Genomic DNA, 20,493 nt, shown 5'->3' with positions numbered 1-20,493 from the left:
GAGTGAAGGGGAGCTAAATAATGGACCAGATAATGAAACACTGAGGGTGCATTCCTCAGCAAGTAGGGTGCCGCGAAAAACTATAGAATACAAGGTGCTGCATTTAAACTGATTTGTCTTTCACACGCTCATTTATCTCTTGAAACAAATCATATTTTACTTAAGTTTGCTTGCCTCACAAGAACCAAACTGTGTCCATCGAAAAACCTGCCTGTGCCTGCTGTAGTGCAGTATTCCCAGTGCTCTAATCAAATCTCGTGGAAATTAATTTGATAATTAATCCTCCTCTGTGACCCTCTTTTCCTTTTACACTAAAGAGCTGTCTAGGCTTTCACTGTCGTGCCAGGCCAAAAGATCGTGTGTCAATCACACAGATAATATGTTTGTTTACATACTGTGATCATGAAAAGGAGGCCAGCTAAATATTTGATGGCTTCTTCGAGTTACCCAGGAACAGTAACCCTGTGACCCAACACTAGAGTTGGACCTCAGGACTTTCAGTCATTGTTAAACACCTCTACAGGGCACTGGCTCACATTTGTGGGCACATGACTCCGGTTGGCAAATAATATAAAGCACTCTCAGGCTTTGTGCTCTATCTGTGTCGGACACAGTAATGACTCTCAGCAACTAGTGGTCCTCAGTTTTCTGTATTATCTCATTCAGCTATAGAAGTTCTGCCTCAGCATGTGAAGTGATTTTAAAATGAAACTGTAGGAATCCAGAGGACAAAGGTGGGATTTTCAATGACGTTTTCAAAATATAGAATAAGTTGAACCGTCTCCCCATCGACCCTGACCTCGCTTTGGCTCTCCGACACACTTGCGTACACTTCACACACTTTCCATGTAGCGTCCCAGTGGACACAGTTTAACCAAGCATGCATCAGCACTCGTCTGCGCTCTCCATACTGCAGGCGCTGAGCAATACTAGCCACACTACTCCAGTCAACCCACACGCAGTGGTCCTCCTCCTCCAATCTCAGAGTTGCTACTCTGTGAGCTGAGACAATGTGAAACGTATAGTCCAAACAAAAGCCGAGAGAAAGACAAAGAGCAAGTGGGACGGGAGAGAGCGAGAGAGCCGGAGATGAGACAAATGTCTGCGGCGACATGAAAGGGCAATTAAGCGTTTAGTCATGAAAGAACATTTCATCCTTTCATTGCCTATATTATGTCACATCAAATATGTCACTTAAAACAAAAATATCTAATCGTTGTCTGATATGTTTTGTCATTTTCTCCTCTCTCATTGATCATCGCCCCGTTCCAAACACTCTCCTTTAAAATATGTACCTCAAGATGAGCTACAGGAATCTTTTTTTTGTTTTAAGTTTTTAACTGCTTACCTCTGGTAAATCATGTACATACTGAAAACTGTTTCCATTAATAAGTGTGGTGTATTTAGGATAAGTGTGTCATCTGTGCAGAGTTGAGAGATTTCATATAAATTGTTCAATCACAGGAAAAATTGCAGGCCCACTGAGATGTGTTCAAATCTTAGAGGCTTCAGAAAATGCTTGATTGCCTTTGAAATTAATATATACCATGACTCTGATGAGGATGATTGCTCATAATTGAATCACTGGAGCACCAATCTAATCAGGAACTAACATCGTTTAAATCAAATATGCAACAAAGGGCTGCTTTTATGATCAACACTCTCTATGAAGGCCATGTCTGTAATGCATCACAAGCACATTAATAGGACATGATAATGCAGATATAAGGCTTTATAAAATGTTATAAATGTTTAGAATAACGCATGACCACTTATAACAAGGTTTATAAAGTATTATAAGTGGTTGACATAATGTATTAAGATAAGCACTCATAATGCCTCATACTAACCCCCAGACTCCTGGGTTACACAGCACATTATAACAACCGTAACTTTAGCCAGTTATAAAGACAGAAAGAAAGAAAGTTGGGTGCAGAGCCAGACCTTCTGGAGGAATAACCACATCACAGTCACATCCAGTTGTTATCTGATTCAGAGCCGTTTACTGACAGCAAAAGAGCTCAGAGATTACTTTTAAACTTGAGCGGATTTATCTTCACCCCTGTTTATCAACCTGACTGCAACAGCAATCCACGGAAGTGACCGCCATTGTCTGGTGTTTATGTACTGTATTGTTGACTGCTGACTCGAGCTGGAAGGGAAATGCGCCTTACTTCATGAACGAAAAGTTGCAGAGAGGAGAGGGGAAAAAGAAGAAAGACAACCTTAGTCTCTGGTGAGTGCTGAGTGCAGTGATTGACCTGATTGCAAACACACAGACACACACACCCTCAGTGCGTGCTGTAGCTTGCTAGCTTACAGCTTATGTACAGTATTACAGTACAAGTATTCTGGCTGACTGGGGAAAATAAGCATTCCTGCGAGTAACACAAATAAACAGAAATGATCCCGAGGTCAAACTTACTATGTTGGTTGTGAATACACCATTAAACAGCCACCACTGCTGATGACAATCTATCAGATGTGACTCGGATTGTTCACGGATGAGGTAATAACAAAGGTCTAGTCGTTTTTAGACATTTTAATGCAGAATTATTACATATTATATGTTGTTCATAATTGTTAAAAAAGCTTTGCAACCTGTCTTTACTGTCGGATAAACTGAGATTGCACTGATTTTGGTTTGTAAAGAGACTCTGTTATTTTTTATTTCAACTTTTATAAATCCAGTGTAGGTTGGCTGAGCTCACTCACAGCAACACTGCTTCACTGTCTGTTGCACATTCACACCTGTCCTGGGAGATTTGCCCAACACTACCTCTGTCTTGTATAATTGGACACTGTTTATTGTGATGGTGCCATTGTCTATTTTAATTCTAATGTGAAGTTGCGTGTTCAGGAAAATACCACACTTGACGTGGCTTTGATAATCATTGCAATTGTTTTTGTCTACACTTTACTTGCAACCAGGAAATACAGCTCATGTGTCCTCATAAATGTGTTAGTAGATAGTATCATACAATTGCTAACTACCTCATAAAGTGCTGTCACTTTACTTTTTTAAATAAACATTTATAAAGAGTTTTTTATTATTAAGACATTATAATGTCTTATGAATGTGCTTATAATGCATTGTAGACACGACCTTCATAGAAAGCATGAAAGGTCGCAAAGGTCATAGCTGCACTACAGCAGCAGCCGCTGAAACATTATGGCTGTGGCATTGTTAAAAGTGATTCATTGTACTAGAATAGAATGAAATAGAAATGAATAGCTTTTAGTATGTTAGTATGTTAATGTCAGTTGAATATTTCTTTTATCCTCATCAAAGATTACGTGCCTTTACAGTAGCTCTATGATTTCCCATATCTTGTGTGTTTTGACTGCCTTATAAAGTGAAAACAAGCTTGATATTTATTTAATGATGCTACAACCAGGACAGACAATAATGTGACCTGCATCAATGCATAAAAGCAGGTTGAGCAGGTAAGACGAGGAGCTGGATTTCCCCATTTACAAGCATCTAATTACCTCTTCGTAGATCCGTTAGTACAACATTAGATGTCTAACTCCTGCATTATTCTTTACCCTATCCTTTTCTTTCTTCCTGCTCCCACTGTTTCTTCCACCATATTTCCCCCGGGGTCTCTCTGAAACCCCTAAATAATGCACACCGAGTGAAGGGCTTAAAGGGGCTGTATGATGGATCACTTTCCTCTTTGTGGAGCCGTTGTATTCTTCTTGTACTGAAGCTTATTTATCATTGCCATAATGACACTGCTCTCAGGTGAATCTCTAAATATATATATTAACACCAGACAATCTTTAAAAAGAACCACCTTTTTTTTCCTCCATGATCCAGTTTTAATGTGACATCACAGCAGAAATGGGTCACATGCCTGCTGTGAGACTTTTATTTTGAAAGTTTAATTACAGACAGGCAAGATTTATAATTTTGCTTCATGGTTGAAACAATGTTTTAGGGTTAGAAAACAATTCTTGATATAGATAAACATGTTAGTCTACATGTTACAAAAATAATGATAAAGATATAAATGTAATGAAAAAAAAAGAAAAGTTTCCAACAAACTTTAGAGATGCATTTTTTCAACCCTTTATGTGAAAGTTTATTATTATAATTATTATCATTATTGATTGATTTAAATAACTTTTTGGCCTGGGAAAGAAGAGAAAATGCCCCTGAGATGAAACTTCTCACCATAATGCCTGAAACAAACAAACAGTATGTCTACATAAAGTCCACTTTAAGGATGAAATGAGACTTTAATGATCACCATGGGGAGTATAGCTCATTGCAGCAGTAAGGAACAAAATATATAAAAATACAACAACTATGAAGATTGTTTACAGTTCAGAGAGGAAACTCCTACCCATCTGGTTGTAAATTAAATCTGAAAGTATTTGAACAACACATAGCATATAGCAAGTATTTTATGAGCTGGTTGAGTTATTTTTAAACGTGCTCAGTCCAAAAGTATAGAGCAGACACCAGGTTAAAGGATAAGTGTTTTAGGGAACAAGACCAGATTTTGTGTATTTTTACACATACATTTTTCCTAATGCAACTTGTACGTGCAAATGTGTAATTCACATATTGTGTAATTTATCCACCTGTATAGTGTGGTATTACAAAAAAACCCAAAGTGTCACATTTACACTGTTGGGAGATGCGCTCCACACTCTGCTGCTGTGTTGCCAATTAAGTCTGTTCAAAACAGAGTCATCACACTGTTTCATGTATCAAAATCAATAGCATAAGCAGTCGGATCACAGTTCACCAGCTGGCACATTTCCCGTTCAAATAAACAGCAGGCTTCCACACTATGTTTAACAACCGCTCCGCCATCTTTGCCAGAGTGACATCATCCACAGAAGTAGGTGACAGCCTGTGGAAAGTAACAGATTTCTGCTTATAGTTGTCACTGCAGCACCCTTTGTTTCATAGAGTCGGTCTTGAAAATAAAGGTTAAACATGTTTAAATGCTCACAATGAGAATGCTAACATGCTGATGGTTAGAGCCCGGGGAAAACGCAAATGACCTTACAGTATATTGTCTTCAACCTACCAACCTACACCATCAGTTTTTTTTGTGCAGATTTAAGTAAATCAGCTGCAGATACAGTATTCATAAAGGTTCTGTTTGCATATCTAAGAGCAGATATGCATGTGAGCATTGTCTCTTGCCCATATTTAGTTATTTTCAGCCTACTGAGAGAAGCAACGTGCACCGTTATCAGCTCAGTCATATGTATCGGACCAGCACTAAGTTATTAAATGAATGAAATATCCCCTTAAGAATGACTCTGTAAAAAAAGAAGAGTCATTGTTCAACAGATATGCTCTATATGAATGCATAGAGTGAGTCACTACGCGCCATTAATGTTAAAACAGCCGGCTGCTGCTGCCGCTGCTCTCCCATCAGCGGTCAATTATACTGAGGACAGTCATTTATCACTGAGGTAATGTAGTCTCCAGAAAGAGAACAGAGAGCGCAGCAACCACCCCGCAATTTAACAGAGTGTGTTTACCGTGAATCAGACAATTATTTTTCAAGTCTGGCGTGGTAATAACTGTGAGGACTCAGATGACTTTTTTGAGTTTATATGAAGAGGTTCATTAACTGTTTGTTTTGCCTCCTAATCAAGAGACATTGACGTTTGTACACTGTCAGGTTTGTGTCAGCTGAAATGATTTGCCACAGGTATGGCAGATGCACATCAAAGCCTGTGGTCCACTCATTCTAGTAAAGTTGGGTCATGATCCTGAGGGATGAACTCACTGAACTACATGAGGCCTCAGTACTTAGTATGGGCTGACCCCTGGTGGCTAAAGAGTGTAAGGTTTTAACCATTTCTTACATCTTTATTTGCCCAAAGTTCATCTAACACGTTTTATTCTGAAACTCTTTTTAAAATGTTTTGGTCAGTCCAACTCAAAGTCATATATATGTTTACTCAGTCCTTATGCTTATATTCAGGAATACATGAGGGAGGAAGTCACCCAGCCTTTTAGAGGAGACATGACTACTGACATAGTTCTTACTATAAGGTTAGAGTTAGTCTTAAGTTTAGTGTTAAGGGTTAGTGTTTTGGCCACCACCCTTTTAAAAATGAACAAATCACCTACAGCTTGTATTCATCAGAGATACACATGATTTAGTGAGTTTATCCAGTCAGTCTTGATGTCAGTTAAGGCATCAATCAGACAGTTAGTCAGGCAGAAACAGTTGATGTCCAGAATTACTCCTTCGTCATACTGATTTATAGGTCTACTTCTGTAGACAGCCTAGTTTAGCTTATTCTGGTGTTGCTGCAGGCTCGTCTTCCCACTTACCGATAGTTTCCTCGTCTGACCCCTTGTCTTCAGGAGATTACTTTACAGTCGGCCTCAAGTGTTCCTTTACAAACCTTATTTTCTGTGTGCGTCACTCATTAGGTTCTGTCGCGTTGTGTAGGATCTGTGTGAGGACACACTAACCTCAATATAGGACATGTTAGTGTCAGGGACCATTCGTTTTTACCAGGACACTGTTCACTTCTGAAGACACCACAGCCTGAGGCTGGAGTCTAGTGTGTCAGCCCCTGGACTGACGTCACTCAGTAAAACATGCACTTTCTCCTTCACTATGTGTCCACTGGGCTCCATCATATGGTCTATGCAGGCCAATGTGGTGCCGCAGGACAAAGAAAATGGCCCCAAAAAGTCCTCGAATAGAGGAGACTGTGCCTGCCAAGGTGACTCTATCCAGAGTGTGAAATGCAATGTTCTGATGAAGTCTACGTTATGAGCTCTGGGGTGTTACGGCTCAGTGATATACAGCGCTGTATCAACAATACTGAACTGTAAATACGTGACCCTCTGAGATTATCAGAAGTCGTGTTTGCTGATCCACATTTTTGATTTTCCACTCTCTGCTGGAAAGTGGAGCAGAACATAAAATATACTTCAGTCCCCACAGAATACATCAGCTACAGAGGGCTTTTCAAGTACATTTGTACTGTGGCCAACTCACTGAAATGAACCACATTATTAAAGCCTATCATTCTTGCAAGCTGGTTTAACCCTTATGATGAAGTTGCTCTTTTATTGTTTCAATAATGATTAATGTATGGAAAAAATTTTTACTGTAAGAGCATGTGAATTTCAGCCTCTTAATTGTTTCTCTTGAAATATTAATTTAACTGTACGTCTTATATGTTCAACGCACACATTTACTGCACAGACGAGTAAGTCCCCGTTTATAATACACGTGCTACTACCTGCCATCAGTAAAACACAAACAGGAGTATATGCAAAATGACAAATTAATGTGGTTTGTGGTCAAACAAAGAGAGAATAATTTAATGATTAACCTAACGCCAGTTTTGTACATTACAGCAGTATGAGTAAATGGTCAGCAGTCTGTACCAGCGAACACTGAGCTCACTATTCAGTAAAATGTAATGAGTCACACTGAAAGTGAATTCTCAACCCCATCTGTCAGTGACCATTTATATCTGAATGAGTCAACAGGTTCACAAGAAAAACTTTCTTTCTCTTCTGTGGAAGTAGAATTGACAGTTATGTACAAACCAAACTTTCACCACACGGGTGTCATTATTCTGGAGAAACAGCGGAAACGACAAAACACATACTAAAGCAAAACGGATATTCTGCTTGTAATTAGATTTAAAACGCATCTCCAGAAGTATTGGAGTATAATGGCACTATTTCACGCACAAAGAGTAATACAGTTTTTTAAATTACCATCTAAAATAACTGAAAACTGAAATGAAACATTTAATTTCTACTAATCCAATAAACCAATCATGCTTAACATTAGATTCTGCACAATGGAGAGCCTGTTAGGTCTGCTAGTTCAAGAACAATCTTGTGTTCTTAATAGCATCTATAGAAAAGTGACTTTCAGAACACTGCTCAAAGTCTTTGACACTTTATATTAGTTTAAACTTTTAATTTGCAAACGCTACAAACCCATCATATCTGTGTCATTCATGGTAACATGTCCTTGAACAACATGCATGTCATTTCAAAAAGCAGGCTATTTATTGTTTCTTCACTACCTGAAGAAAACACAACAGATCTATTGTAAGATAGACCAAATGTTCATATATGAGATGTTTAGAATTTAACTGTAGATTATCTCTTCAATGACAAAACCATGGATAGTTATTTTATATATTATAAATACTGCATATTATATGTATATTGCTATTATTGCCTGTACATCTGCAGCCTCCACAGAGCTTGATGAAGTAGATCTTTTTTATTTTTAAACCTGTCCTTAACAAAAACATGTTAGTCTCATCAAATAAAGAAGCCTTTTAGATTCACTCTAAAGCATGTTTCCCTTTTAAAATAAACATATTGAATAGATGGAAAAGTCAACAATTTTTTTTATCGTATCGCACTTTAAATGATATTTCTCACTTTTAACACATTTTTCATTTACATTTTTTATCCTGTTTCTGTTTCAGTGCGTTCCTGAAAAGCACTTTATAAATCACCCCATTATATTCAATCAAACTTTGCAATTGCACAAAAAAAGACATATACACAGTATAAACCTAGTGACCTACCGAACATGGTGTCATTTTTGCATGTACTAAGCTGTAAACGGCCCTCCTCCTGTGAGTCTTTTGGCCTCTTTAATTTTTCAGAACTTTATAGGAAGTACACCATCTGCGTACACTACAATGGATTAAAGTCTTGCGTAAGTGAAAAATGACTTGTTTCCCAACTTCCTCTGTGCTGTCACCAACATTTCTGGGGTTCATTTCACATTTTCTACATTAACAAAACAGGCTACCTACATGAAAATGCTGAGGAATAGGCTCAATATCAGGGGCTGGTTTCTAAAATGAGGTGCATTCTGGAGAAGAGAGAACACCACAAATTGTTGACTAGAATTAAGACTTTACTGTCGGACTTCACTGAAATGAAAGTGTATTTGTATTCTTACACAATTTTAACACAAACCTGTATTTTCACATGTTCAATTTGAAAGAACGTGTGAAGAGTTTAAAACACCATTTTTAAACAGAAAAATAAATACAAAATACAACTTGATCTTATATTACAGGCCACTCTCAAACCTACAGTTATGACTCATGTTTACGCAGTTCACAGTAAAAACAAAAAAAAACAATACCGATGAAAAAAATGGCTTTTTCCTGAATGACGGATATTCAGGCATCATCGAGTGCCTCACAAACTACTCAGCCCATGAGATCAGCATGTGACTACACTCTAGTTTCCTGTCCTTGGTAACTCGAACTCTTGGCGAGGAGCGGGGATATCGAGCATCAAGTCTCATCTTGTGACTGTAAGTAAATTGGCTTGGCCTGCTTCCTCAGGCGCTGCTGTGTTCGCAGCTTCCTGCCTTTCTGAGTCGCCAGTCCCAGTGGTGGTAGGTAGGTCTATGGGGATGTTCAGAAAACAAAATATGTGAATAAAAGTTGTCAACAACACAGAGAAAAACAATCTAATCTGTATAAATTATGGTTATTACTTACAGCCCTTGGATATGGGTTCCTGTAATGTAGACCTGTGAAAAAAATGAATGTCAGTGTTGGTAGTTGACATTATATTAAAACTACAAAAGCAGTAGCTACAAAATATCCCTCTTCCTACTTCCTTCTACCAGCTGTTTATATTCACTTTGATTGCATGTTTTGATCATGAGTATTTCATTCTTGCTAATTTCTACGCCACAGCACAACAAACCAATATGATAACGGGATCATGTCTCGTCCTTATTAAAAGACTTGATTTGCGTGAATGATTGTGGCGATGGAACACCAGATTATGTTGAAAATCAAGCATGTTTCAAGGATTATATTCAAGCATGTTCTCACCTCGAAAACTGTTTCAAAATGAAGCATTTTCAAAACTATTAAGACTTTGTACAAACCCTGCTCTTTGCTCGCAAATAAAATACTCATGAAAACAAAAAAACAAATCATCAAGCATGCAAGAGCATAATACCTTTCTGAACTTATGTGAGCTATTCATAACAGCCAGTTTTCTAATTATTATCTTACAGTAACTGATGATAATATAAACCCTGCTCATGCTGATGGTTCTGCTTTTACTGCACCTAAAACTGATCATTCTTTGGCAAACCACTCAGTCAATGTTTACTCGTCATCTTACTCATGCTGAAACACTGAAGGCTGTCAGCTGAACTTGTTCAGTCACTCAGTTACAAATACTGTGGCAATACAGTATCTATCACATCGTTTTACAGTCTTACTGTGTTGTTACTGTGGTCCTCATCCAAATAAGATAAGACTTATTCAAGACTTATGTAAGGAAACCTGTGGCATCCCTCTTACCTATTTCTATCCTTGCTTCACATTCTTCTATACACCTCTTTATTGACTCTTGATCTGCGAGCTGAGAAGAAGCACACAGAAGAAAGGATTAGTCATATAAACAGCTATAAAACTACTGCTTTTTCATTTCAGTGAGTGTCTAAAAGTGTATTGTTGTTCACACCTGCTGGTTCTGTCTGAAGAGAGTGCGAGCCTCCTGAAGTATGTACTTTCTCTCAGTCTCTGTTTCACTCGTTACCCCGCTCTGTGCCTGCCAGGTTCGGGCGATGCGAAACACCCGCATGTACAGCGACAACACTGTCCTGCGAGTGGAGGCCGTCATCGGGGCTCCAAAACAGAAGTTTAACTTCACGATAAACGGGTTTTAAATTGGATAGAAGAGAACAATGTCATCACAAAACGTGTTCATACTATGTATAATGCTCACACCCTTGTTAATTCATCAGTCTGTACTTAAGGACACTGTATCACACACCAGGCCCCCTAGTTTGATACTAATTTACCTGGAAATCACTTTCATGAACATGACAAAGTAGCCGGAGAATAGAAAAAAAGCCTTTCTAGTGTTCCCAGAGTCTAATTAATCTGGTAGGGTGCTCTAAAGTTCACATTTATTATTATGAAAACAGCACACTTAATGTGGGAGTGTCATTATTTGCCAAGAGACCAAGAAACTAACCAGTACTATGCTGGAATAACACCAAAACACACCGGAGTTTAACTGTTCGTGGTGATTTGATGAAACAAAACTTATTTTTTTAAATGTGTATACATCATGTGACAAAACAATTTAAAATAAAATGACAGAGATCCCCACAAGAATAGTTAATAATGCAAGACCTGCCTTAATTGGAGATGTATCTTAGCTGTGCAAATGTCCCAACAAATATGCTATTTATTTAAATCATCAAACCCTGTTGACAGGCAGTCACCTGGGACCTTGAGCAAATTGTTATCAAACTGTTTCCATCATTCAACACTAGATGTCACTAAAACCAACAGAGGGCTTTTATCCAAACACAGCCTTAAGTAACTGTTACATGACTGACTGAGGTATTAATCCAATGTTCTGATACGTGTTCCGATTAAAGTAAGTCTTCTAATAAGTATAATGCTATTAGCGCCTTTGAATTTATACTTGTTTCCCAAACAGAGAGCATGAGGCAACCCTTCATCACTTGTCAACATGAAGCTAGCTCTGCTTGAGCTTTCTCCTGACAGCTCTAATAATGTAGGTCTGCCTGTTGTTAAAGAAAAGAGATTACTGTCTAGTTGAGCGCCATTTAAATTAACACCTTACATCAGCGCTATCGATCATTATGTTTGACAATTTACGTTAATATTGCAGAACTTGACCTACCGACTGTGTCTGAGGGTAGTTTGGCAGTAGCTTGCTAGGACAGCAGAAACACATTTGTCGCCTGATGATGACGTGTTTCCCAAGCTGGCTTCTAAACAGGGAGGTCGCAAAGAAGAAATTAAAAAGACACATTAAAACGAGTGTCTCTAATTTTTCGTCGTTCACAAAGTTGGAGATGTTTTACCTATTCAAAGTGGAAACAACATTTCTGTTAATAAAATGTATATTATTACAAGTATAAGGCATTTCGGATGAGTTATAAAAGGTTTTGACACATTTTCCAGCATTCAATATTATTCTCTCAATTGTCTCGGTAATATGTCATTATAAACACATCCTTCAGTATTTTATTTATTTATTTATTTTTACATTTGGGTGTAAGTTTGTTTTCGGAAGCACAGAATTGTGTTACAATTAAAAAATTTATAGTATCGTTGCCATCGCTGAGAGGAGGATCAGCTGTTGGTCGCTTGTAAGCAGAGAGGAAGTGATGCAGGAAAATGCCCACAATGTAGCTACACTCAATGACTAAAAGGGGGAAGCACAAAGAAATTGGCTGCTTTAGTCCGAGATGGTCTTTTAACTCTCTCCAAAGAGCGAGCATAATTGAAAACGGATTCAAAGGCACACGCTGGATGCCAGCTCTTTACTTATTTCCTTTGAAAAAAGCGGAATATAATTCGATATAGATGTGGAAGTTTTTGTCAGCTGGCGGCTAACTAGTTAGCTATAGCAATCTGAGTTAACGCGACGAGTTTGCCTCAGTTCGTTTCTGATCGTATACCCTAACCCTGGCCAACTTACCAACTACTTAATTTGTGCTGGCATTCCCGAAGTGATGTACATCCAATTCCACACAATAGAATTTCCCAAAAAGGTAAGTTTCTTTCCGGGGATAATTGTGGTATTTCTCGGTGTCTTAATCGAAAGACCTAGCTTAGCCGATAGCTAACTTTTAGTTAACCGAGCTGATGCTAGCTAGCTATGGCGACGTCGTCAGGGCCAGGCAGTTTTAATGTAAATGGCCCGGCGGCGGTGATGTCTCGTTAATCGATAACCGCTTCATAACGAGCACTATCTGAAATAGTGAACGGTTAAATTTGCCAGGTGTGAATTGACATAGAAACGCTGTTTACGTGACATTTTTGGGTGGTGTGCGTGTCCTGTTAAGCTCACTTGATCCTGTTTGTGCTCGCCACTTCCCAATGAACATAACTTGGTAAAAAAATAACGTTAATGCCTGCTAACGTTACTTAAGGTCAGCTACGTAATTTAACTGAGGATGTGCTTTGACAACAGTGTCGGCAGCTATCACGCATTTGTCTTCTAGCTCAACTTTGTTATCTGACAGTTTCAGCACTAATGATCTATGTTAGATAAAGTAATTACTGTATACTGAAGTGCTCGGCTAACGCAGCATGCTAGCTCGTTGAGGATGATGATTCAAAATTCTGATTAATAGGCAGACCTGTAGACGTCCATCAGATGTTGGGTGAAGTAAGCCTGGATTGGCTAGTGAGACATTTGCCTCAACATGCCCAGTGCAGTGATCAGTTTGATTTGCCCCGATGATGAATAAATGCACGTATACACTGTATTGGCTAATGTGAGACCAAGAATCGTGGCTTGACAATCACTGATCACAACACAAAGTAAAAGTTTGTTGCAGAAGTAAGTTGTGGATTTGACAACAGAGCCCATGAGCTTGAATTCACAACAAAGCCTAGCTGTGCCCCTGTGAGAGGTCTGTCACTGGACACCTATCAGAGATTTTCAAGCCCAGCACCAAAGATATAAAGTCTTGTCCACGCTACACAGTATATTCTCCGTACATAATGTTCTTTGTAGCTATTAATCAGTAGTGGAATAATCCTGCAATAAGGCGAACAGTTTTATTGTGCTCTAATCACCATATTCATTGCATGTTGACAAAAATAGTCCTGCAGGTTTGGGTATGATGAGCTATCACTTTCTGCTTATGATGACAAGATAATGTGTCTTTTCAGCATTGCGGATGTCAAGGTCACAATGATGGAGCAGAATAGGACGACACTTTGGTCTGTGGCCAATGCCATCTGAGGGACCGTCTGTAAGTAATTTCCCCCGACCAGCTACTTTATTAGTTATTTAACACCTGACCGAGTCTTGCATTTTATGTGCGGATGTGATGGAGGAATGATTCATCGCATTAACACACAAATTAAATAAGGTACTTTGAGATTAATTGGGTAATTAGAATAGGGATAAAGCTGGTATTTGCGTTGCCTTAGTTTGATTGCCGCTGTTCAGTCAGTAAACAGATTTTCTCCCTCCTCTCCATGAAAGCATCACATGTCACTTCCTGCTTTTTGCACGTTCTGCACATACGTTTTTATCCTCATTATTAGAGATTTTACTTGCCAGCCACAAGTAAGAGTTCCTTACAGTGATGTTCCTTATGAGCTGGACATCCTTTATCTTTTCCATGCGTTTATGTCCTCTCTCAAAAAAATCTGTAAAGGGGCACAGATGACCAAGTAATCATGTTTCCCTTAGTTTTTCTTCATCTTAAAGAGGAGTGTGCTTTTCATTGACTTCTTGCTACCAAAGATTGGGAACAATCACGCTAAAGTCAATTACACATAATGATTGCCAATGAAAACTGCAAGATCTTTTCTGTGCCTTTTTTTTTAGCAAAGTAACTCCACAGTCTTGGTCCATGGTTGCTATTTTAGCAAATTAATCGTGTCTGTGATTGCTTTGTTTTCATCTGCTCCCAGGGATGTAGTATTGCAGCAACACTGCACTCACTGCTCATTGTAGAACATGGTAAAACTCCTGTCAAATGTCTGACACTATATTTTAACTCCTGACACCAAGCAAAGATAAACACACAGTTGTACACAAGCTATTTATGTGGATACAGTAAAGGGTTATCATGAAATTAAATGTGACAGGATAAAGCTAAAGGGAGTAAAGAAACTAAAAGTTATGTAGTGGCTCTGTGAAAAACAAAAGCAGTTCTACCATTGTAGGTTTCTGTTGTTACCAGGCATGTTTTTCTTAATGTAATTGTAAATGTTTCTGTAATTATCTGCTGTGTGTGTGTATGTATTCAAACAGACTGTTGTTTTCTCTCATCATCACTTTCTAAGGGGTTTAAAGTCTGGCAGTGCAAGACCTGGATCGTGGCAGCTTTGGCACAGGTAGCTTAACTTCTTGACCCTCAGTGTTAAAAAAATCCCAGATTTTCTTCCACCAACAGCCACACAAATGTGGATCTTTTGATTGTGATCTCCACTCCATGCCGATTTAACATTTTTCAAATTGTTTTCCACCTCAGGCCTGAGGGTATGTTGAGACGTCTCGCCAGGTCACAGCAGAGGCGTCTAGGCGGTTCGGACGGGGATTGAAGGTGCGGAGGAAAGCCAGACGAGGGACCAGGGAGAACGACATGGGCCAGTGTGTCACCAAGTGTAAGAATCCAACGTCCTCACTCGGCAGCAAGAGTGGAGACAAGGAGAGCGGCTCCAAGTCCCACCACAAGAAAGGAGGCAGTGCTGGTGGGGGCCACAAGGAAGAGCCCAGCGCCCCGTGTAGCAAAGCCACCAGCGAGCTGTCGAATGGCACCAAGGCGTTGGAGGTTACAGTGGAGACACCGGTCATCCCTGCAGTGATGGGGGAACCACGCAAGGACGAGTGTCTGGATGGAGATGGGCTGTCTATGCTGCGCATTGATGAGCTGTTCTGCTGCTACAAAGATGAACACGAAGACGCCATCTTGGAGGAAGGCATGGAGAGGTTTTGTAATGACCTGTGTGTGGACCCAGCAGAGTTTCGTGTGCTTGTTCTTGCCTGGAAGTTTCAAGCAGCTACCATGTGCAAGTTTACAAGGTAAGGTGGAGTTTTGGGGAATGAGGTGTGTTGTTGTCTGGTATTTGTCGATCAGGATAAACGAGCATAACTACTGCACAGTAGTATAAGTTGACATAGTATAGTTTAATTAATGCCTCCCCTGATTTAATTACCCAGTAAGACCTTGTATCTGCAAACACTCATGGAACACAGACTACTTTAAATCACTTGCATAAAACATTGCATATATTTTGGTATTACATTTGCCATTTCTCAATGGGGCCTGTTCCAACAAATTAGCTCTGGTTCTTGAAACATTTTGTCAGGATTCCTGGAACATGAGATTTATCTCGTGAACCAGCCCACATTCCCACCAGTTTTGAGTGGAACCATTGTAATCAAGGATGTGTCATTAACAGAGGACATTACACAATGTACAGCAGCCCGTCTAATATGACACACCCGGCTAGCATTTCAGGTCCAGGCAAACCTGCTATTTTTTTCACAAACCAGAAGAGAACTTGTGGAAAAGGGGTCAGAGTGTCCTGGTGGCCCATTCCTCTGTTGCATCTCCTACATGTCTCTTTTCTAATGTTTTCTGTTTTTCACCTTCGCTGTCAGTCTATCCAATGAAGGTGAAACTCTTCCCCCCAAAAATCCCCTCCTCAAATCTTTAACATTATGTCATGTAAAAAGACCTAAAACCCCTAACCCTAACCTGCTCCATGACACTCATCCTTCTCTTCGCTGAAACATGCTGTCAACTATGTTGCCTGAAGTGAAAACATTACCCAGGATTCTCAAGTGAAACTGTGAGACTGGGGCCAATCAAGGCATTTTTGATTATTGGTTACAGCCTGATCCGTGTCAGACCCTTTCGTTTATTGTAACACAGTTCACTCAAAAACTCCTCAATGCACTTTATGTTTCACTTCGAGTGACATTTAACCGGAACGCCACGCCTCTTAAGTGTTGCCTTTGGCTGAGAGCTATGATTGAACTTGAGTATCTTGTTCATGCATGGGATTAAGTGAGGCGGTTCACAACTTCCTGCCACAAAGTGTGTTTGAATGCAAAGGTATCAGCCAGAAGCACATTTCGAAAGTCCATTGGCATTATTCCTTTTATTATAGGCAGTGTACAGGCAACTCCCTGCATATTGTAAGGACGGATTGATGGCACATGACCGGCACTATGTACAGTTGCAAGTCAGTCATTTTTGAATTGGCCACACCTAAGGAGAAAGTATATTGTAGCTATAATTAATGGCAGTTGCAGTTAACTGACAAATCACCTTTTTTATCAAATAATATTTTGTCTTGTTTTGGTTATTGATCATATGTTTCAGACAGTTATTCCCAAAATACTGCTTACTAAATATCATCCACCACTAATAACTAGCTTGATGTCTTTATAACTAAACCTCTAGCCACAGAAGCAACTTCCTGCCTGTTTAACCTTCTAGTCTGTGGTCCATCGCTCCCACCTCAAACACCCAGCTGCTCAACTAAACACACACAAACACACATTCACACACACCCGTTTCCCACTGTCAGGTAGGGGGCACACAGGAAATGGATCCTGCTGTGCACTCCCACTCTGCAGTCAGTGTCGGAGATGAATAGGGCTGCCCGCTGGCCGGGTCGCTTGTCACTGCTCCCCCTCTCTGATTTTTAACTCAGCACTTTTCTATCCACAGGCTTTGGACAACACCGCACTCTGGTTACCAACATGTTTCATTGTCACCTGATGCTTACTGAAGCTGTTTATATTACATTTGACTTTGAAAGCCTATTATGTTGTATATCTGCCCGGGTTGAGGCCCAAAGCACTGAAGTGAAATGATGTTTGTCAGTGTCTCATTGAATGAATGAACAGTTTTAAGTACAATTTTTAAATGTATTCCCTAAATGGTAATTGTGGTATTTTTAAACGCAGCCAGTTACATGTTTTGGTATGTAAATCGTGCATACTTTACAAAAGTTTGGGAATCTGCCCAGTAGATCAACTGGCAGCACTGACACAGCTGCAATGGCTGCATTGGGGCAACTCTGACCATCAAAGTTAGGTCCACTGAAACTTCTTGTTGTTAGGTTGTTATTCTACATGTCTGACAACATTACAGAAACAATTCCTACGGAGATCGACCGTTTTGTTAAACAGGAAGATCCTTCTTATAACTAGAAACACAAGTCTCACTCTGAAATCTTGCGAGAAGTGAGTTTTTACAGGAAGATGACTTGGGGAGAGGGGTTTGGAGTTTACCTAGAGGAACTGCTGGCAAGAATAAATTTCATAGTCAAGTCACGGCTGACTATTTGACAGATTTTGACAATCTAGATGGGGATCTTACACGTAAACAAAAAGGTCCATCTCTGAAGGATTCTTTTCTATATTGTTGTCAGACACGCAATAACAGCCTCAGATTTTAGTGGATGTAACTGTGATGGTCGGAGTTACCCCTAAGAAATACATTAGCAGCCATTGCAGCCGTGTCGTGGCTGCCAGTTGAGAAGATCTACTTGACCGATTACGAAACTTTTTAAGTACGAATCATTTATACATCCAAAAATGTAATATATATGGCCAAATATACACCCCGGGCCAAATATATGGCCCGGGGTGTTAAAAATACCACAATTCCCCTTTTAAACTGGAAAAAGTGATTTGTAATTTGTATCTATTAGCTATTAATTGGCTGTGGTGCTGTTAATTTTGCTTTGTTGAAGAGTATACTCATTAAATTTAGGCCTCACTATCCTTACCTTACATTAGTTGAGTTTTATTCTGATGTCCTGTTCTGTTTACTTTGTGTCACCAGGAAGGAGTTTGTTGAGGGCTGCAAGGCCATCCAGGCAGACAGCCTGGAGGGTATCTGCTCACGTTTCCCCTGCATGCTGGTTGATGCCCAGGGAGAGGAGAACTTCAAGGACTTGTACCGCTTCACCTTCCAGTTTGGCCTGGACGCTGAGGAGGGCCAGCGCTCGTTGCAGCGCGAAATTGCCATCGCCCTATGGCGCCTGGTTTTCACCCAGGACATGCCTGCGATCTTGGAGCACTGGCTGGACTTCCTAGGGGAGAACCCCTCAGGTATTCGGGGCATCTCAAGGGACACGTGGAACATGTTCCTCAACTTCACCCAGGCTATCGGGCCTGACCTGAGCAACTACAGCGAGGACGAGGCGTGGCCCAGCCTCTTCGACACCTTTGTGGAGTGGGAGCTGGAGCGCAGGAAAAAAGAGGAGGAACAGGCACTGATGACAAAGGAGGAAGAGGGGAGGTGTACTGAGACAGAGTGTTCTCCCAGCACAGACAGACTTGAAACAGAGGGAAGCCGCGGCTCACAGACGTGGGGGGGCCACTGACCAGGAAACAAGAAATATTTGAAAGGAAGGGAAGGATATGACCTGCGTGTGAACTGTACATCTGTGAATCATTGGATGAATATTAGTATTACCATTACGGCTGTTCATTTCGCTCTCCTTTTCTGTTGGGGTGGGATTCCTGCTTTGCAACCTTATTTTTTGGTTTCTGAAAGGGCTCTAAGAACCGTTATGTTTTAAGCACTTCTATTTAAGTTATTGTTTTACTTTTCTCTCCTCCCATGAGTGTTTTTTAGTAATTGGACATGTGGTCCGTTTTAACCTGCACCTACCTACCATAACCCAGCAGATATAGCTCAGTAAAGGCTTGGTTTTAAAAACAGGCAACAGAAAGCCATAACATTTACCCACAATTATCACGTAGACAGTGTTTATTTTTGGCCTGGTAACATTGCTGATATGTTTTGTACAAGGAAATAATTAATAATAAAGAAGAAGGGAAAAATTAGGCAACTGGTCTACGAATAACTCCTTACTACCAAAACACAAGATTTACCATAAGGGTCATGGTCAGTGAAATCATCTTTATTGGACTAATCTAGTTAGATTGTATGCTTTTATCTTGCAGTGCTGTGAGGATAAATTGGTTGCACTTGTATTGCCTTCACAAGTGTCTGCCTGCAATTACATGGCAGACAGTAATGGATTACAATTCTGTCACAAGGGCATTTTAATTTTAAAAAACGATGCAAAGTTGTAACATCCATTTGAAAGTCCAACTTGGTTTCCACAGTAACAGGCCCACCCTCTCTTCTGCGTTGAGTGTTTTTTGAGTGCTACTAGTGCAGTGAGCGGCTTAGCTTGTTTAAGCAGCTGGCTGTGCTTCCCCTTTGACCTCTAGCATGTACCATTTTGATGTCCACCTATTTTCAAGAAGCAGTTAAGTGTATACAACACAATGATGCTGGCTTTTTTATCAGATTCTTCTCATTTTAGGGAAGTCTGTAAACACAACAAATTGGCTAAAGCTAGGTCTTGGTCATTTCTCGACAGAAGACGCCAAACGTGTGCGCACACTTCACAAATAACGTCGACCGCTGCTGGTGATGGTTGTAACGGATTGCACAAAAAACCAATGGCATGCTTAGTTGCTATACTCGCAATGCTTTGCAGAGAGATTGATGTCAACCACATTATTTCCATTTAAAAACTTTTTCCAAACTGTAGATTGATCTTAAGTATAGCCTAGGCGTGTTTTGGGATGAGTGGATGAGTGTCAACTTGACATTCTGGCTAATCAAGAGTCTGTAATATGGGTCCAGTGTGGTAAGAGGGTGGCCATAACCTGAGCTGTTTGGTTTACATCTACAATGGTTTTATTTCAGACCCCTTTGTCCTTTTTTTTATATAAAATGTATTGATTTATAATAAATAAAAACAGTGTTGAACTTTTGACTGTTGACCATGAAAATCTCTGTCAAATTACTTCCAAGATCTTCTTTTTTTTAAAAAGAAAAAAACATTTATTTACTTATTTTTTTGTGCTAAGCAATGCTGATTGACACACCTGCATGTCTTCAGTGGTCCTGAAGTGAGCTTTTGCAGCATTGTGGATGCTTGTGTGGATGTTGGAGCAGCTGGCAGAGAGCGGACAGG

At 39.9% G+C, this 20,493-nt stretch overlaps 2 protein-coding genes across 6 annotated transcripts in view; one reads left to right on the top strand and one right to left on the bottom strand.

Moving 5' to 3' along the window:
• dcun1d3 (defective in cullin neddylation 1 domain containing 3) overlaps nt 1-20,290 on the top strand; it is a 65,480-nt gene extending 45,190 nt beyond the window's left edge. For 2 of the 3 annotated variants that reach the window (XM_084342030.1, XM_084342031.1), the window contains exons 4-7: nt 13,687-13,769; nt 14,815-14,865; nt 15,003-15,553; nt 18,336-20,290. In XM_084342030.1, the coding sequence (XP_084198156.1) occupies nt 15,114-15,553; nt 18,336-18,879 (984 nt within the window). In that variant the 5' untranslated portion in view covers nt 13,687-13,769; nt 14,815-14,865; nt 15,003-15,113 and the 3' untranslated portion in view covers nt 18,880-20,290. Of the gene's footprint in view, nt 1-12,138; nt 12,558-13,686; nt 13,770-14,814; nt 14,866-15,002; nt 15,554-18,335 lie in introns of those variants that run through there. The other variant, XM_084342029.1, reaches the window with a different exon arrangement.
• On the bottom strand, nt 8,880-13,338 carry lyrm1 (LYR motif containing 1). 3 transcript variants are annotated; one of them, XM_084342032.1, is made up of 6 exons: nt 13,149-13,338; nt 11,681-11,771; nt 10,484-10,666; nt 10,321-10,381; nt 9,499-9,530; nt 8,880-9,402 (listed from the first exon to the last, which is right to left on the bottom strand). In XM_084342032.1, the coding sequence occupies exons 1-6, from the start codon at nt 13,160-13,162 to the stop codon at nt 9,289-9,291; spliced, it is 495 nt and encodes a 164-aa protein (XP_084198158.1). In that variant the 5' UTR covers nt 13,163-13,338; the 3' UTR covers nt 8,880-9,288. The 3 variants fall into 3 exon arrangements, with proteins under 3 accessions (XP_084198158.1, XP_084198160.1, XP_084198159.1); XM_084342034.1 differs by lacking the exon at nt 13,149-13,338 and adding an exon at nt 12,857-12,949; XM_084342033.1 differs by lacking the exon at nt 13,149-13,338 and adding an exon at nt 12,485-12,574.
• Nucleotides 20,291-20,493: the final 203 nt, after the last annotated feature.

Source organism: Pagrus pagrus (assembly GCF_965226575.1).
Source record: "Pagrus pagrus genome assembly, chromosome: 21".
NCBI classification, from domain to species: domain Eukaryota; kingdom Metazoa; phylum Chordata; class Actinopteri; order Spariformes; family Sparidae; genus Pagrus; species Pagrus pagrus.
The sequence above is the reverse complement of the archived record's forward strand: the minus strand, read 5'-3'. Positions and strand labels throughout refer to the sequence as shown.